The sequence below is a fragment of the Eretmochelys imbricata genome, chromosome 7, assembly GCF_965152235.1.
Source record: "Eretmochelys imbricata isolate rEreImb1 chromosome 7, rEreImb1.hap1, whole genome shotgun sequence".
Taxonomy (NCBI): Eukaryota; Metazoa; Chordata; order Testudines; family Cheloniidae; genus Eretmochelys; species Eretmochelys imbricata.
In genome coordinates this window covers 20,826,921-20,839,719 of record NC_135578.1, presented here as the reverse complement: position 1 = coordinate 20,839,719, position 12,799 = coordinate 20,826,921, and the positions used below count along the sequence as shown (strand labels likewise).

Genomic DNA, 12,799 nt, shown 5'->3' with positions numbered 1-12,799 from the left:
GGCCGGGCTGGCACAGCCGCCTCCTACCTCTGCTCTCGCCTCCCCTTCTGCCTGACGTCTCTTCCGGCCCGGCCGGCTGGGCTGCAGCCCGCAAGGGCGGGAGACAGCGCCCGTCACATCCCACTTGCGCAAAGCTGCCTAGGGCAGGATGGCGGGGCGGCCGTTGTTCTGTGCGGGGCGCTGCAGGGGCCCGTTGGACGGTGCTCAGTCCTGGCCCCTTCTTGGCAGAGGTTGTTCCCATTGTGTCCGCTCCGCCCCAGTCCGGGCGAGCGCCGTGTGCCCATTGCCTGCCCCCCAGGAGTGACTGCGGGCAGGGGCTAGCGAGCTACCCCGGTCACACGTGCCGGTCGCCCGGCTGAACAGCCCCGAGGCGGCCTCGCACTAACACGTCCCCCGTGCGCCTGCCGGAGGGCAACGCTGCTGAAGCACCTGGCACGGCCACTGCGGGGCAGACAGGCCTTGGGCTGACCCACGCTGGCCGCTCCTGCGCCTCCTGAGGCCGTTATAAAGTAATTCCAAAGGAGCCTCAGTTTGCCCATCTGTAACGTGGGTCTACCAGTATTTGCTTCCCTTCGCCACGCCCTTTGGGAGCCAGCGCTACACCCTACCTATCCCCCTGTGGCGGTCAGGGGAGCGGGGAAACTGAGGCCAAGTGACCGGCCCTGTTCGCATAGAGCGTCTAGGGCAGAACAACGGGGGGGGAGGGGGTTGGGGAACCATTGAGAACAAGCCTCGGCGCCCCCTGGCTTCTCTCTCCCTCGCCCTGCCTGTGGGGCGGGCCCAGACAGCGCCTGCCCCGCCCCGCCCCGCCCCTCCCGCCAGGCCCCGCCTCTGCCAGCCTGGGCCGACGAACGGCGCAACTGCCCCTCCCTCGCTTGGAGACCGCGCCACGCCTCCTCCCCGACGCAATGCGTGGCGCCACCCCCCTCCGTTCCTACGCGCCGACTCGCCGGCGCCTCCCTGAGGGGTGACAGAGTCTCGCGAGAGGAGGCGGGGCTGGCGTTTGAAAGATGGCGGACGAAGTGGACCAGGTGAGCGACTCGCCCCTTTCTCACTGTTTGGCGGGAGCCACGTTTTGGGCCCGTGCGTGGGGTCGAGCGAGGCTCTCCCCTTCCTCCAGAGGCTGGGTCCCCTCTCCTGGGGATTCCCCCCGTCAGCGGGGTCGCCCTCCCGCCTGGTCGCTGTCGCTACAAGCCCCCTCTCTTACTCAGCTTCTCCCCTGCTCAGACAGTGCCGGGGCGGTTAATGAATGAGGCTCACCCGGGGGGGGGGTCCCCTCACTGTTTGCTCTCCCCAGTGTCCCCTGTCTCAGCCCGCCCCAGCTTGCCTCAGACGCTCACTGTCTAGCTGAGCTGCGGCCCTCCAGCAAAGAAGCGCTGGATACAGCCCCCTCCAGAGCAGTGGCCTCCAACCTTTTTATGCCCCAAATCACTTTTTGAATGTAAGGGATCTACCCCCCCCCTTTCCCAAAGCCCTGCCCTGCTCACTCCATCCCGCCGTTTCTCCCTCGCTGCTTTCCCCTCATTCGCTTTCACCAGGCTGGGGCAGAGGGTTGGGAGGGGGTGTGGGCTCTGGGCTGAGGGGTTTGCAGTGTCGGAGGGGGCTCCGGGGTGGGGCAGGGAGCTGGAGTGCAGAAGGGGGTGTGGGGTCTCAGAGGGAGTTTGGGTGCAGGAGGGGCTCTGGGCTGGGGCAGAGAGTTGGGGTGCAGGCTTGGAGAGGGAGTTAGAGCTGGGGTAGAGGGTTGGGGTGCAGGAGGGGGTGTGGGGTACTGGCTTTGGGAGGGGACTGGGAGTTGGGGCACGGCCTTCCACCAGGCAGCACTTACTTTGGGCAGCTCCCAGTCGGCAGTGCAGTGAGGCTAAGGCAGGATCCCTGACCCCATGCCACTCCTAGAAGGGGCCAATGTGCCCCTGCGGCCCCTGGGGGAGGGGAGGGCATGTTGCTCTGTGCACTGTCGCTCTCTGCAAGCACCACCCCAGCCGCTCCCATTGGCCATAGCTCCCTGCTACTGGTCAATGGGAGCTTCAGAGGTGGTGCTTGCAGGCAGGAGCGGTGTGGGGAGGGAGACACCCCCCATCCATGGGGCCCGCTGTAGCCGGAGGTCGCTATCGACTGGGAGATTCTCTAGGATTGGTGACCACTGCTTCAGAGCATGCCTCCACCACTCTTCAGTCCTTGCTCAACCAGAGGGACTTGCTCAAGAGTGACATGAGATGCTTTTTTTTCCCTGAATTAGTAAGCTAAGGCAGAACAGAAAAAGGATAGTTGCCTTCAACTACCTGAAGTGGGGATTCCAAAGAGGATGGAGCTAGGCTGTTCTCAGTGGTGGCAGATGACAGAACAAGGAGCAATGGTCTCAAGTTGTAGTGTGGGAAGTCTAGGTTGGATATTAGGAAGAACGATTTCACTAGGGGGGTGGTGAAGCACTGGAATGGGTTACCGAGGGATGTGGTGGAATTTCCATCCTTAGAGGTTTTTAAGGCCTGGGTTGACAAAGCCCTGTCTGGGATGATTTAGTTGGGATTGGTCCTGCTTTGAGCAGAGGGTTGGACTAGATGACCTCCTTAGGTTTCCTCCTAATCCGCTATGATTCTATGTCAGAGTGGAGGCATGACATAAAGAAATAGCAGAAAGCTGCAACCTTTGACGTGAGGCAGACTGAATGTTCCCTATGGAGCAGCAAATCTTTAACCTCTCACTACTGTGTTTTACATCAGAATTTTTTCCTTTGTTTCAGTCTTTACTATGATCTTTACTTTATTAAAAAATAAAAATCTAACTTGCATTGTTCTTTGTGGTCTTAGTGCCATTTCAGTGCTGTTTTATGTCTCCTGGAACCTCAGTATTGGCAGTGCTATTATCAAGCTTAAGAAATACATGGCCTTGTTTCCTACTTTTATTGCAGTTTGTTTTGTTGAAAATGAAGCTGAAGGAATAATTGTGAAGGAATATAAAATACAGGACACTTACCCCGGAGACCCCAATGCATTATCTCTTTGGGGCAAGGACCACCATTTTGTTCTGTTTGCACAATGCTTAGGACAGAGGGGTCCTGGTTCATGACTAGAGCTGCTATGTGCTACAATAATACAAATAATTATCCACCAATGAGAACAGCATAGTCAGTGACAGTGTAAGCTTCTCTACATCCCCTGCCAAGGTATCTCAGACCTGACCGTGCAAGCTCAGCTTTGAGGGTGAAAGGCATATTTGGTTCCCTTTCTGTTCAGGTTTCTGGCCTGTCACTAAGACTGCCAGTAAATGGTACCAATTGTGGTGGTAGTGCCTGTCCACTAGGAAGTGGACTGAAATTCATGTCACTTCATACCGGCCACCAAATGCTCATCTTATGGTAATGATTTTTGATTGTTACCAGCTTGGGTTGGATCAAATGACTGAGATGAAGGTGAAGGGTACTTTATCCTATCCCTGAGAGAGAGAGAGACTGCTTTTGAACATAAGTTATTGTGAAAGCTGCTTTCTGTTTTTTTTAGCAACAAACAACAAATACTGTAGAGGAGCCATTGGATCTGATCAGACTCAGTCTAGATGAACGAATCTATGTGAAAATGAGGAATGACCGAGAACTTCGAGGTAGATTACATGTAAGTGAAACACTGGAAAGATTTAACACTGGTGTACTTTTAACTATGAAACAGTAGATATAAAAGTCAAGGTAACTTATACTCATAAAGGTTGGTTGCTTTGTGGCATTCCATTCAAGTTCATTTTTACGATCTATTTAAAGTGTGTAGAAGTTTTTTTTGTGCCTGACACATTTTCTGAGCGTTTCTTGGTATCTGAGTATGGGTACCTGTAAAAGGTATAAATCCTTGTCTTTTATTCTGTTCTTAGAATGACAAGGTGCTGGATTTTCTTTTCTGCCATTACCAGTTGTCTTTACAACATGATGGTTTAGGAAAAATCTAGTTTAAACTACTTTAGAGCAGTGTCGCTTAGTGGATAGAACTCAGGACTGGAACTCAGCACACACTTGGGTTTGTTTCTTGCCTCTGCCACTGACCTCCTGAGTGACCTTGGGCAAGTCACTTCAGCTCTATATACTGCAGTTTCCCATCTGTAAAATAGGGATAATGATACCAACCTTTTTATAAAGCACTTTGAAATCTACCGATGAAAAGAGCTTTATAAAAAGTAGGTATTGAAACATTCTCTAAAAATAATGTTATTTGGGCTCAGGCTGATATCCTACAGAAGTCTAGTCTGTATTCAAGCAACTTTCAGTGATAATGACATGTCCCTTACTCTCACAAGTTGATATCTGGCTTTTTGTCAGTCAAAGCATCCCTCCTGAACGCTGCAATGTGGTATAGTCCTCACCTTCAAAGTCCCAAATGGGCTATCCTTGAAATAGCTTCAGCACCAGTGTGGTTTATGGCATGTTGATGTAGTGTGTTGAGAATGGTCATCTCTGATTAGGCCTTCTGAGCGCTATGCTGGGTTGGCCCCAGGTAGATCCAGTTTCAGTGTGCATACTGGAGATTAGGGATGTAAAAGGTTAATGGGTAAGCGTAGTCTTACCAGTTAACCGCTAACCTCAGCTGGCCTGAGCGGGGCTAGCTGCGCTGCCCGCAGCAGCCTGAGCCATGTTGGCCATATGGGCCCCAACTGCTTAAAACGGTTAACCGTTTAAATGACATTTTTAAATCATGTAAATGGTTAACTTTTTAAACTGTATTCACACCCCTAGTGGAGATGATTGTGTGGATTTTTACTGTTCATACACGACTAAATTAAGAGAGCCACTTTAAGGCCTTTGCCTAGGTTCTTTTATGACATCTTGAAAGCTTCAAATCTTCAAAGCACAGAAGTAAGGGTGGCAATACCACAACCTCCTATAATAGCCTTGCAACCCCACCCCCACGACCCCATTTTGGGTTGAGACCCCTACGGTTACAACACCCTGAAATTTCAGTTTTAAATATCTAAAACCAATAAATGTATGATTTTAAAAATCATATTACCATGAAATTCACCAGAATGGAACCTGAATTTGGTAGGGCCCTATTTATATAACTTTAGTAATCTTAAACCTGTGCAACTATAATTTGGTAAAAGTATGTGACAGCTGAAACAACTATTTGAAAGAAAATTAATTTGTAAAAAGAAAACAGTTGTACTGTGTTCACTAGTGCAGGTGAAATTAACACTCATGTTAAAATACTGGTATATTTGACAGTCAAAGCAATTGATTATTCATGAGTCCAAGTTGAAATACACTAAGAAAAGTTACTTTCATTTTAGTTAGTTTGTATTTGAACTGCTTTGATCTACAAAGATTTAAACACTTTTTTGTTGTATGTGGTACAGATTATAAAGAAAATAATTGAAACTGGTCTCATTCGCACAGGCTTATGATCAGCACTTAAATATGATTTTGGGTGATGTTGAAGAGACTGTGACAACGATAGAGATTGATGAGGAAACCTATGAAGAGATTTATAAAGTAAGGGTTTAAATGTATTTGTGGTTGAGAAAAGAAAAACTGAAAGTACTTTCTAAATTAAATGTTTTATCTAAAAAACTTAAAATTGACAGATGAAAATTGATTTTTGCTAGCTAGATTTGAGCAGGACTTGATTTAAAGCAACTTCAGGCAAATTGTTATCAAAGTAAAAGCTACAGCAAACCTGCCTGCTAACTGTATTGCTCTTTTCAGTGTGTGGATAAGACTCTAAGTTGTATTTCCTCAAAACTTGCTTTTTATGAACCTTTGATATCTCTTTCTTTGAGCATGAATTTAAAGCTGGTTACATTTCTCAGATGCATTGTGTAAATTACGTTTTCCTTTCCTTCCACTTAGTCTACCAAGAGGAATATTCCAATGCTTTTTGTCAGAGGTGACGGCGTTGTGCTTGTAGCTCCCCCACTGAGGGTTGGCTGAAACTACAAAGGATTTGCCCTGGTTGGAAGCTGCTCGCTTTGAGATAAGGCTCCTGTTCAGCTCACGCTTCTGTGTAAAACTCTGCATATTTTTATATGATATTGTTGGTTTGTGTTTTGTTTTTGTTTTTTTGTACCTCCTTGGCATGTGGATCTTTGAAAATAACCCTCAAAAATGACGAAAGACAATGGTGTGAGACAGTTTAGTTTTCAAAGAGTAAATTTAAATGCTATAATACAGGTGTCCGTCAGATCAGTAAATTAATCTGTTCAGTTTTGCAATCTTGGCAATTGCTGAGTTCTGAATTTTTTTTTAAATAAATATGGTTTATCTTTTGGATTATTGATTTGTCATCAATTTTTGGTATATAAAAATAACCTTCAACATGCATCGTATTTACAAGTTACAACTTATTGTGGAATTAAATGCACTTAGTTATTTTATGGAAGAGGTTAATTTTTTTTATGTTGCATTGCATCTTTGTTTCCTCTAATTTGCAAGGGTTACAGCTTGTACTGACTCTTTATACAGGGCACTGTTGTATCAGTCATACAGAGGTGGCTGTTTTGTGCTCAGTTTCTTAACATGTATCCTTGTGTATGCACATACCATTCATAATTTCTAAAGCATGGAGTCTTCTGCTTTACACTGGGATAGTCCTAGTAACTAGTATCCAAAATCAGTTTTGAAAGGATTTGTTGTCTGAATATCAACCATTTGTGTTGTCCAATTTGTATAGGTAGTCACCAGTGTCTTGCAGTCTAATTGGAAGGTGTGATCCTGGTAGATGAAGGAAACTTGCTTTCTTTAGACTCTTAAACCTAGCAAGCACTGACGCATGGGAGTCGTAGCATCTGTGTCTGAAATTGTGGCTTTGTTTAAGCCACAGTGCATAGCAGTTTCTGCAAGACCATTAATCCCCATCTGTAAAATGGGAATCATGATACCAACCAAATTTGTAAAGCGCTTTGAGATCTACTATTGAAAAGGACTGTATGAGAGCTAGGTATCTATGCAATTTATGAGTTATAAAAGGCCAGCTACCTAATTGGGGTATATTTCCCATTTCAATAAATTTCTCTGGGCTAGATTGAGGATGCTGGTTCTATACTGGGCCTGTTTCTCAAATAGTGCATGTTTAGCATTTTAGTTTATAATATTTGCCAGTACAAGCTGCTGTCCTGAATAGCTTTCTCCTAGAAGTGAACATCCTTTCTGATCTACAGTACCCCTAGTTTATGTGGCCAGAGTAATAAGAGTGCCGGATGTGTGAGACTCTACTTCTGGGTTTGTATTCTAAAAAGAGAAAATGCTGCCTTTTGTGCCAAGGATTGTCAAGAACCTCCAGGTTGCATCTGTTCTGTATGTTTCTGCTCCCCTCATTTCAAGAGAACCTGGGCAGAAAGCCAGTTATAGTTTCAGTGGAATATCTCAACTTAACTTTTCTGTATTTTTCATGATATGAGGAGCTCTGGTATGATTTTCCTACATTTACAGTGAGAGGTGTATCTTCAAGTATGTGAAATGGAAACAATAGCTGAAACGAAGTTCAAATTACTGCAGGTAACTACAGTGCATTAATTATGCCATTTAAAAAATAGAGTCTTCTGTTGACAGCCGTAGAACTTTTAGAATGTGGTGCAAAGAACATGCTAGGTAGGCAAATTGTTCTAGTCCTCTCCACATGCAAGAATAGTTAATCTAAGAATAATGCTTTTGTGTTTAGGCCCCTCATGTAGCCTTATATGCTCTCTTCTACTGAAGGGAAAGGGAGCAGAACAAGGTTGGTGGAGAAGGGAACCAGTGACTTTGTAGCAAGCTTCCCTCTCTATGCTGTGTTTGATTATTGCCTTGGAAGCTCTGCTGCTCTAAGTCAACTCTGTTGTGAGGTAAGGAGAGCAGCTGCAGTCCATGACCTACATTCATATCCATGCATGAGTTAATGCTGTTCAAGTTGCACTGACTCCCATTCACTACCTGTATTGCCTTTGATGAGGTGTAGGATGCCCTGCTCCCATGTGCAGTTGTGGAGAGCTCCTCTTATGGAAGAGTCTGCAGCTTCCTTTTACTACTGATCTACAGTGGAGGCAATATGCCCCATTTCCACTGTGGTTTTCAAACCTTTCCTGCAGGTGAACCTCATTCAGCACAGCAGACTAGGAAATGCTCATAACATGTAAACATCTAACCTTCCTCACTTAATGGCTTCTTCTGGTGTAGTGCAACTCTGCCTTATTACTGTCTGCTGCTGGTATTTAATGTGGTGTTTCAAAACAGGTGCAGCACTTCCTGCCAATTGGCCCCAAAAGGCCTCTCCATAGGATGGGTGTTCGGTTTACAACTGCTTCTTCCCCCATGACTGTTTGTCTGTGATTTTTCTGTGTAGATTAATTTGAAGCTGATCTTTGAATTTTAACTCACCCAAAACACTAGATGGTGCTCTGTTCCCTCAGGTTTAAGCTTGATTCACCTTGCCTGATTTTATCAGTGATGTATATTTGAGCTGTGCCTATATTTCTCAAATTAGTCATTTGTTTTTAATTTAAAACTGCCATCAAATGTGATTCTAATTACTTATGCTGAGCAGGAGAGTTAGATATCCAAATATGTCTTGATATTTACATAGGCACAAATGACTTCAGGGGCAGAGTAAATATAAAACAGTTTAGTACATGTGCCCTGCATTCACAGGCATAGTTTGACTTCTATATTTGGGGGGACAGCTCCAGTCAGGCCAATGGGACCGTGTGTGGGGGGCAAATTCCATGGCTGCCCAAGGTTTGCAGTTCGGGGCAGGGGGCAACGTCCCCTTCCACCCCCTCCTTCCACCCCATGCCTGCATTATGACTGATTCAAACTCCTGAAATCCTGACTGGCTACTTTGCTAATAGCACCAGTGAAACAAGTACACCATTTAAAAAACAATTGTGGTTAACAGCTTAGCTTGAAGAACGGCAGCACAGAAAGCATGCATGTGCCAGTTGTGCCTATCACCACCATTGACTTCAGTGTTCTGTAGAGAACCAGCCTTGGTGTGATTAAAGCTCAGCATTAGAAACAGGTTAAGCTTCTGAGTGTACATATATCAAATTCTGTTTAAAACATGACAAACACTTGTTATTTCCAGTTACTGTCAACATATTGTTCTTTATTTTCTTTCTGAGCCGATGGAAATGGCTTGGATCAAATCTGGCTTTTTGAAGGAGGAAGGACCAGCTTCAGTTGATAACTCTTACCTACAGACAGATTGTATAGGCTATGTTTTGGTTCACCAGAGTTTCTCATTCTGTATCTAAGGTAGGCTCTACTTCCACACTATACTGTCAGAAATATAATTAAGGTGGGGAGGGGCTATGGGTAGGGTAGCCTTCATCTTTTAAATATCCTTCCTCAAATCTGGGTTAGATTACATGTGAGTTTGGGTGGGCTAAGTCTGTTACCTCATTATCATTATGGCAGGATTGGTACTCCCTGCAAAGGAGAGATTTGGCTTGAATAGTAAGGGTACATAGTACAGGTGGGTTAATGTGTTGCAATGGCAGAGCTATGCAGGGGCTCAGGCATAGAATAGCAAAGGAGAAATGTGCATGTCATCCACAACAGGGAAGTTTGCAAAGCACTTGGCTGCACAATGCTGTGCTCCAGGTTTCTAAAGAGGATGTTCTTTTTATATACTAAACAAAAAGAATGGGAAAGGCAAATAGAAAGTTCAAATGAAAAATGATAATATATAAGCCAAATTTTTATGCAGGATGAAGGGGGGAAACAAAGATGGGTGAAAGGAAGGGACTAGATGATGTGGCCTGGAGAGGGAAACAAACTATTGAAGGAAAGAGGTGCAGTTACCTGCTTCTGAGGTAAATTTTGCATTGCTACCTAAATATGTTTGAACGAGAGAACGGCCCACTTTCAAAATTTGGATCACCTGGCCTTTTGGGAAAATGACTAACTGCCTCTGGGGGCAGAATAAGGTATTTCAGAAAATTCTGCCTAATCCTATGAAAAGATTTGGTGGGAATCACTTATTCAAATGAGCACTTTCTTTGGGGCAAAATTCTCTTCTACTATCCACAGGACTTCTCTTGACTGCACCACGCATAGAGGATAATAGAATAGTGGAATCTAAACCTACTGTGTGAATCAGAAGGGCGAATTTGACCCTTAGTGCATATAATGCTTTATAGTCAATAATACACATTTGTATTGCAATTACTAAAATAGTTTAAACTTTAGAAAGAAAGCATTAACATTTTTGGACCTCAAATGATTATTTCTGGAGATATATGAAATATTTTGCAGTGGGCAAGATCCTCAGCTGTAGTAAATTGGCATAGCACCACTGACTTCAATGAAGCTTTATCTGACTTTTGCAAGCTAAGGGTCTGGCCTTATAACTTTTATGTAGATATGCTATTGTATATTTTAGATTGTGAACTCTTTGGGGGCACAGAGCTCGTCTTTGTCTAATACCGGGTACAGCCCTAATGCTATTATATAAATAATAATTCTGCATCTCTAGTTTCTTAAATTTTAAAACTAATTGTTCATTATTATTATACTTTATTCATCTGACACCTTAGCAACAGAGTGCTTTACAAGCATAACTTCCTCAAATTATAGCCGGTTGAATCATGTAATCCAACCCCCTGCCAATACAGGATTGCTCTTTACAATATATTCTCTAATAATTGCCTAGTCCACTTTTAAATGACCCAACCAATGGGGCTTCCCCACTTCCTTGGGAATATTATTTATGGACTGATTGTAGTCACAGACTTAGCCAGTGGCAGCACATGGCTCCTCATTTAAAGGGACTCTATGGCAGCCCTGGTCTGTCTTGATGTCCCAGTAGCAAGCCATTTCTCTCCAGCTGGTGCACCTTTGTCATAACACCCCACTGCTCAATTGAAGGGGTGGAGGAGGTGTTCTCTCGGTGGAGGATCTCTAATTTGGGATTGGGTGGGTGCAAAATCTTATAGCTGTCAAGGGTGCTGATGCATTAAGGGATCCTCCATCATTCACTGTCTAACAGACCTCACAACTGAGACTTTCCTTGCAATTTTAAATTTTCCTTTGCTCTAATTTCATTTTATGAACTTCTTTGGGCAACAAAATCCCCACAAATGCTACACAAGTCATTACGCCAAATGTGTTTGTGAGTGTATCGCTCAACACAAAATGCTTGTCTAAAATTTTGTCATGAATCACTTATTGGCTTCCCCAATGCACTCTATGTAAATTACAGAGAACCTTGATAAAAACAGTTGTTTGATGAAACTGAGATTCTCTCCTTTATAAACTCTTAATTTAAAAGACTCGTAATTCTGAGCATCAGCCTAACTGTAGCTGTGTACCCAGTCTTCCTCTAGACCTTCAAATTATGATTGTAGGGAAGAAACTTGAACCAGGGAAAGGGTGTACGTGAATTCATCTCTGCATCAGGTGACTCTGACTTTGTCATGTTCATCCTTAACAATTAATTGCTATAAACATGTTTCTTCCTAACATCATAAAAGTTGACAGTTTGTTTTTCTATTCTTTACATAGCAATGACACAGGTTAGGCACAATTAAAGGAACATGGTTTAATTTTTTTGCCTCAAATAATTCCTGTGGCTTCCATCTCAGACTGTGGCCCTTGCCGTCAGAAAGTCTGTGAAATGATTTGCTATGTTCTAGATTGTCCACTTCCAGGACTTTAAAGTAAAATTGCTACCTCTTCCAGGTGTATAGATGTTGCATGCTTCTGATTAGCAGAAATCTGGGGAAGAACTGAAGTGTTAACAAGTATGGAAGCTAATCTGATTTGTCTTAAATTAGATATGTTTATGATACATTCCTCCAGGCTAAATTTTAGTTGCCTGCTTAATTAAGGCAAGAGAGGAAGTTCCCATGCAAACCAACAGAAGACACTATATTAAAATTAAACAGTTCTTAACAGGGTCCTTATAATATACTAGTTAGAGTAGCCATAGATCACTATTGCCCTCTGCTGGTGCCATTCAAACCTGCTCAAGTGTTATGTTGCTTTCTAATGGCTGCTCTACATATATGCTAAATGACTTAATACTGGTACTGGTAAATGGAAATTCTCCTTATAGTCAAATGGAAAGATTTGTAGCAATTACTTGTCCTGGCTTCAGTCCCCAAACCACATCTGTAAGCTTAAATGAAAACCATTGTGTCCTTTTCTTTCATGTGTGAAAATGTGGGTGAGGTAATATTTTATTGGATCAACTGCTGCTGGTGAGAGAGACAAACTTTCGAGCTTATATATTTCAAGGGACCATTCAAGGTGAAGTAGTCCGCAAACACCTCTCCAGTTGTAGGAGGGGGAAGTGTGGGGGGGAGGGGTATGTTGGGAGGGCAGGGGTAAGTGGATTATAGATTGTTGTAATAAGACATAAATCCTGTGACTTCATTCAGTCCATGATTTTTAGTATCCAGTGTGGCAAGGCACCGCCTCTGCCTCAGCAGGCTCAGTGCTTACCCTAGGCGCTCACTGCCAGAGGGGGAAGTCAGCCTCCACTCTGGAGGGTGTTTACTCTCCCACTTGGCAGTTTATTTCCTGGTATTCTCTAGAGAAGCCTGTGGTGGGCTTGATGGAATGCCCCCTGCCAAAAAAAAACCACACACAAAAACAAAAAGAAACCAATTCCAACTGAAGAAAAGGGAAAATACCTTTTCTTCCCCTCACTCTGAGGGTGGATGGCCTTGTTATTGGCTCTGGGGTGCCAGCCCTTCCCACGGCAGACAGTCTGTTTTGTAGCTTCCCCTGTAAGGAAGAGAGCAGCCCTCCATCCTGGAGCAACCTTTCTTCCTTATTCCTACTAGCCCCGCAGCAGCTTGTCTCGCTATCCCCTTCTCTCACCTGAGGAAGAGTTTTTAAAGGTCT

At 44.4% G+C, this 12,799-nt stretch overlaps 1 protein-coding gene across 1 annotated transcript; it reads left to right on the top strand.

Moving 5' to 3' along the window:
- The first annotated feature begins 940 nt into the window (after positions 1–940).
- Positions 941–6,244, top strand: LSM3 (LSM3 homolog, U6 small nuclear RNA and mRNA degradation associated). The gene is made up of 4 exons (XM_077821679.1): positions 941–1,031; positions 3,495–3,605; positions 5,372–5,467; positions 5,825–6,244. Exons 1-4 carry the CDS (start codon positions 1,011–1,013, stop codon positions 5,903–5,905), a joined length of 309 nt encoding a protein of 102 aa, XP_077677805.1. The 5' UTR covers positions 941–1,010; the 3' UTR covers positions 5,906–6,244.
- Positions 6,245–12,799: the final 6,555 nt, after the last annotated feature.

What these genes read in the sequence shown, in the direction of transcription:
- LSM3 (XM_077821679.1), top strand. Translation starts at nt 1,011, where the DNA reads ATGGCGGACGAAGTGGACCAG. An exon ending in AACTTCGAGGTAGATTACAT is followed by an intron (nt 3,606 to 5,371) that starts GTAAGTGAAACA and finishes TCATTCGCACAG; the next exon opens with GCTTATGATCAGCACTTAAA. An exon ending in CCTATGAAGAGATTTATAAA is followed by an intron (nt 5,468 to 5,824) that starts GTAAGGGTTTAA and finishes CCTTCCACTTAG; the next exon opens with TCTACCAAGAGGAATATTCC.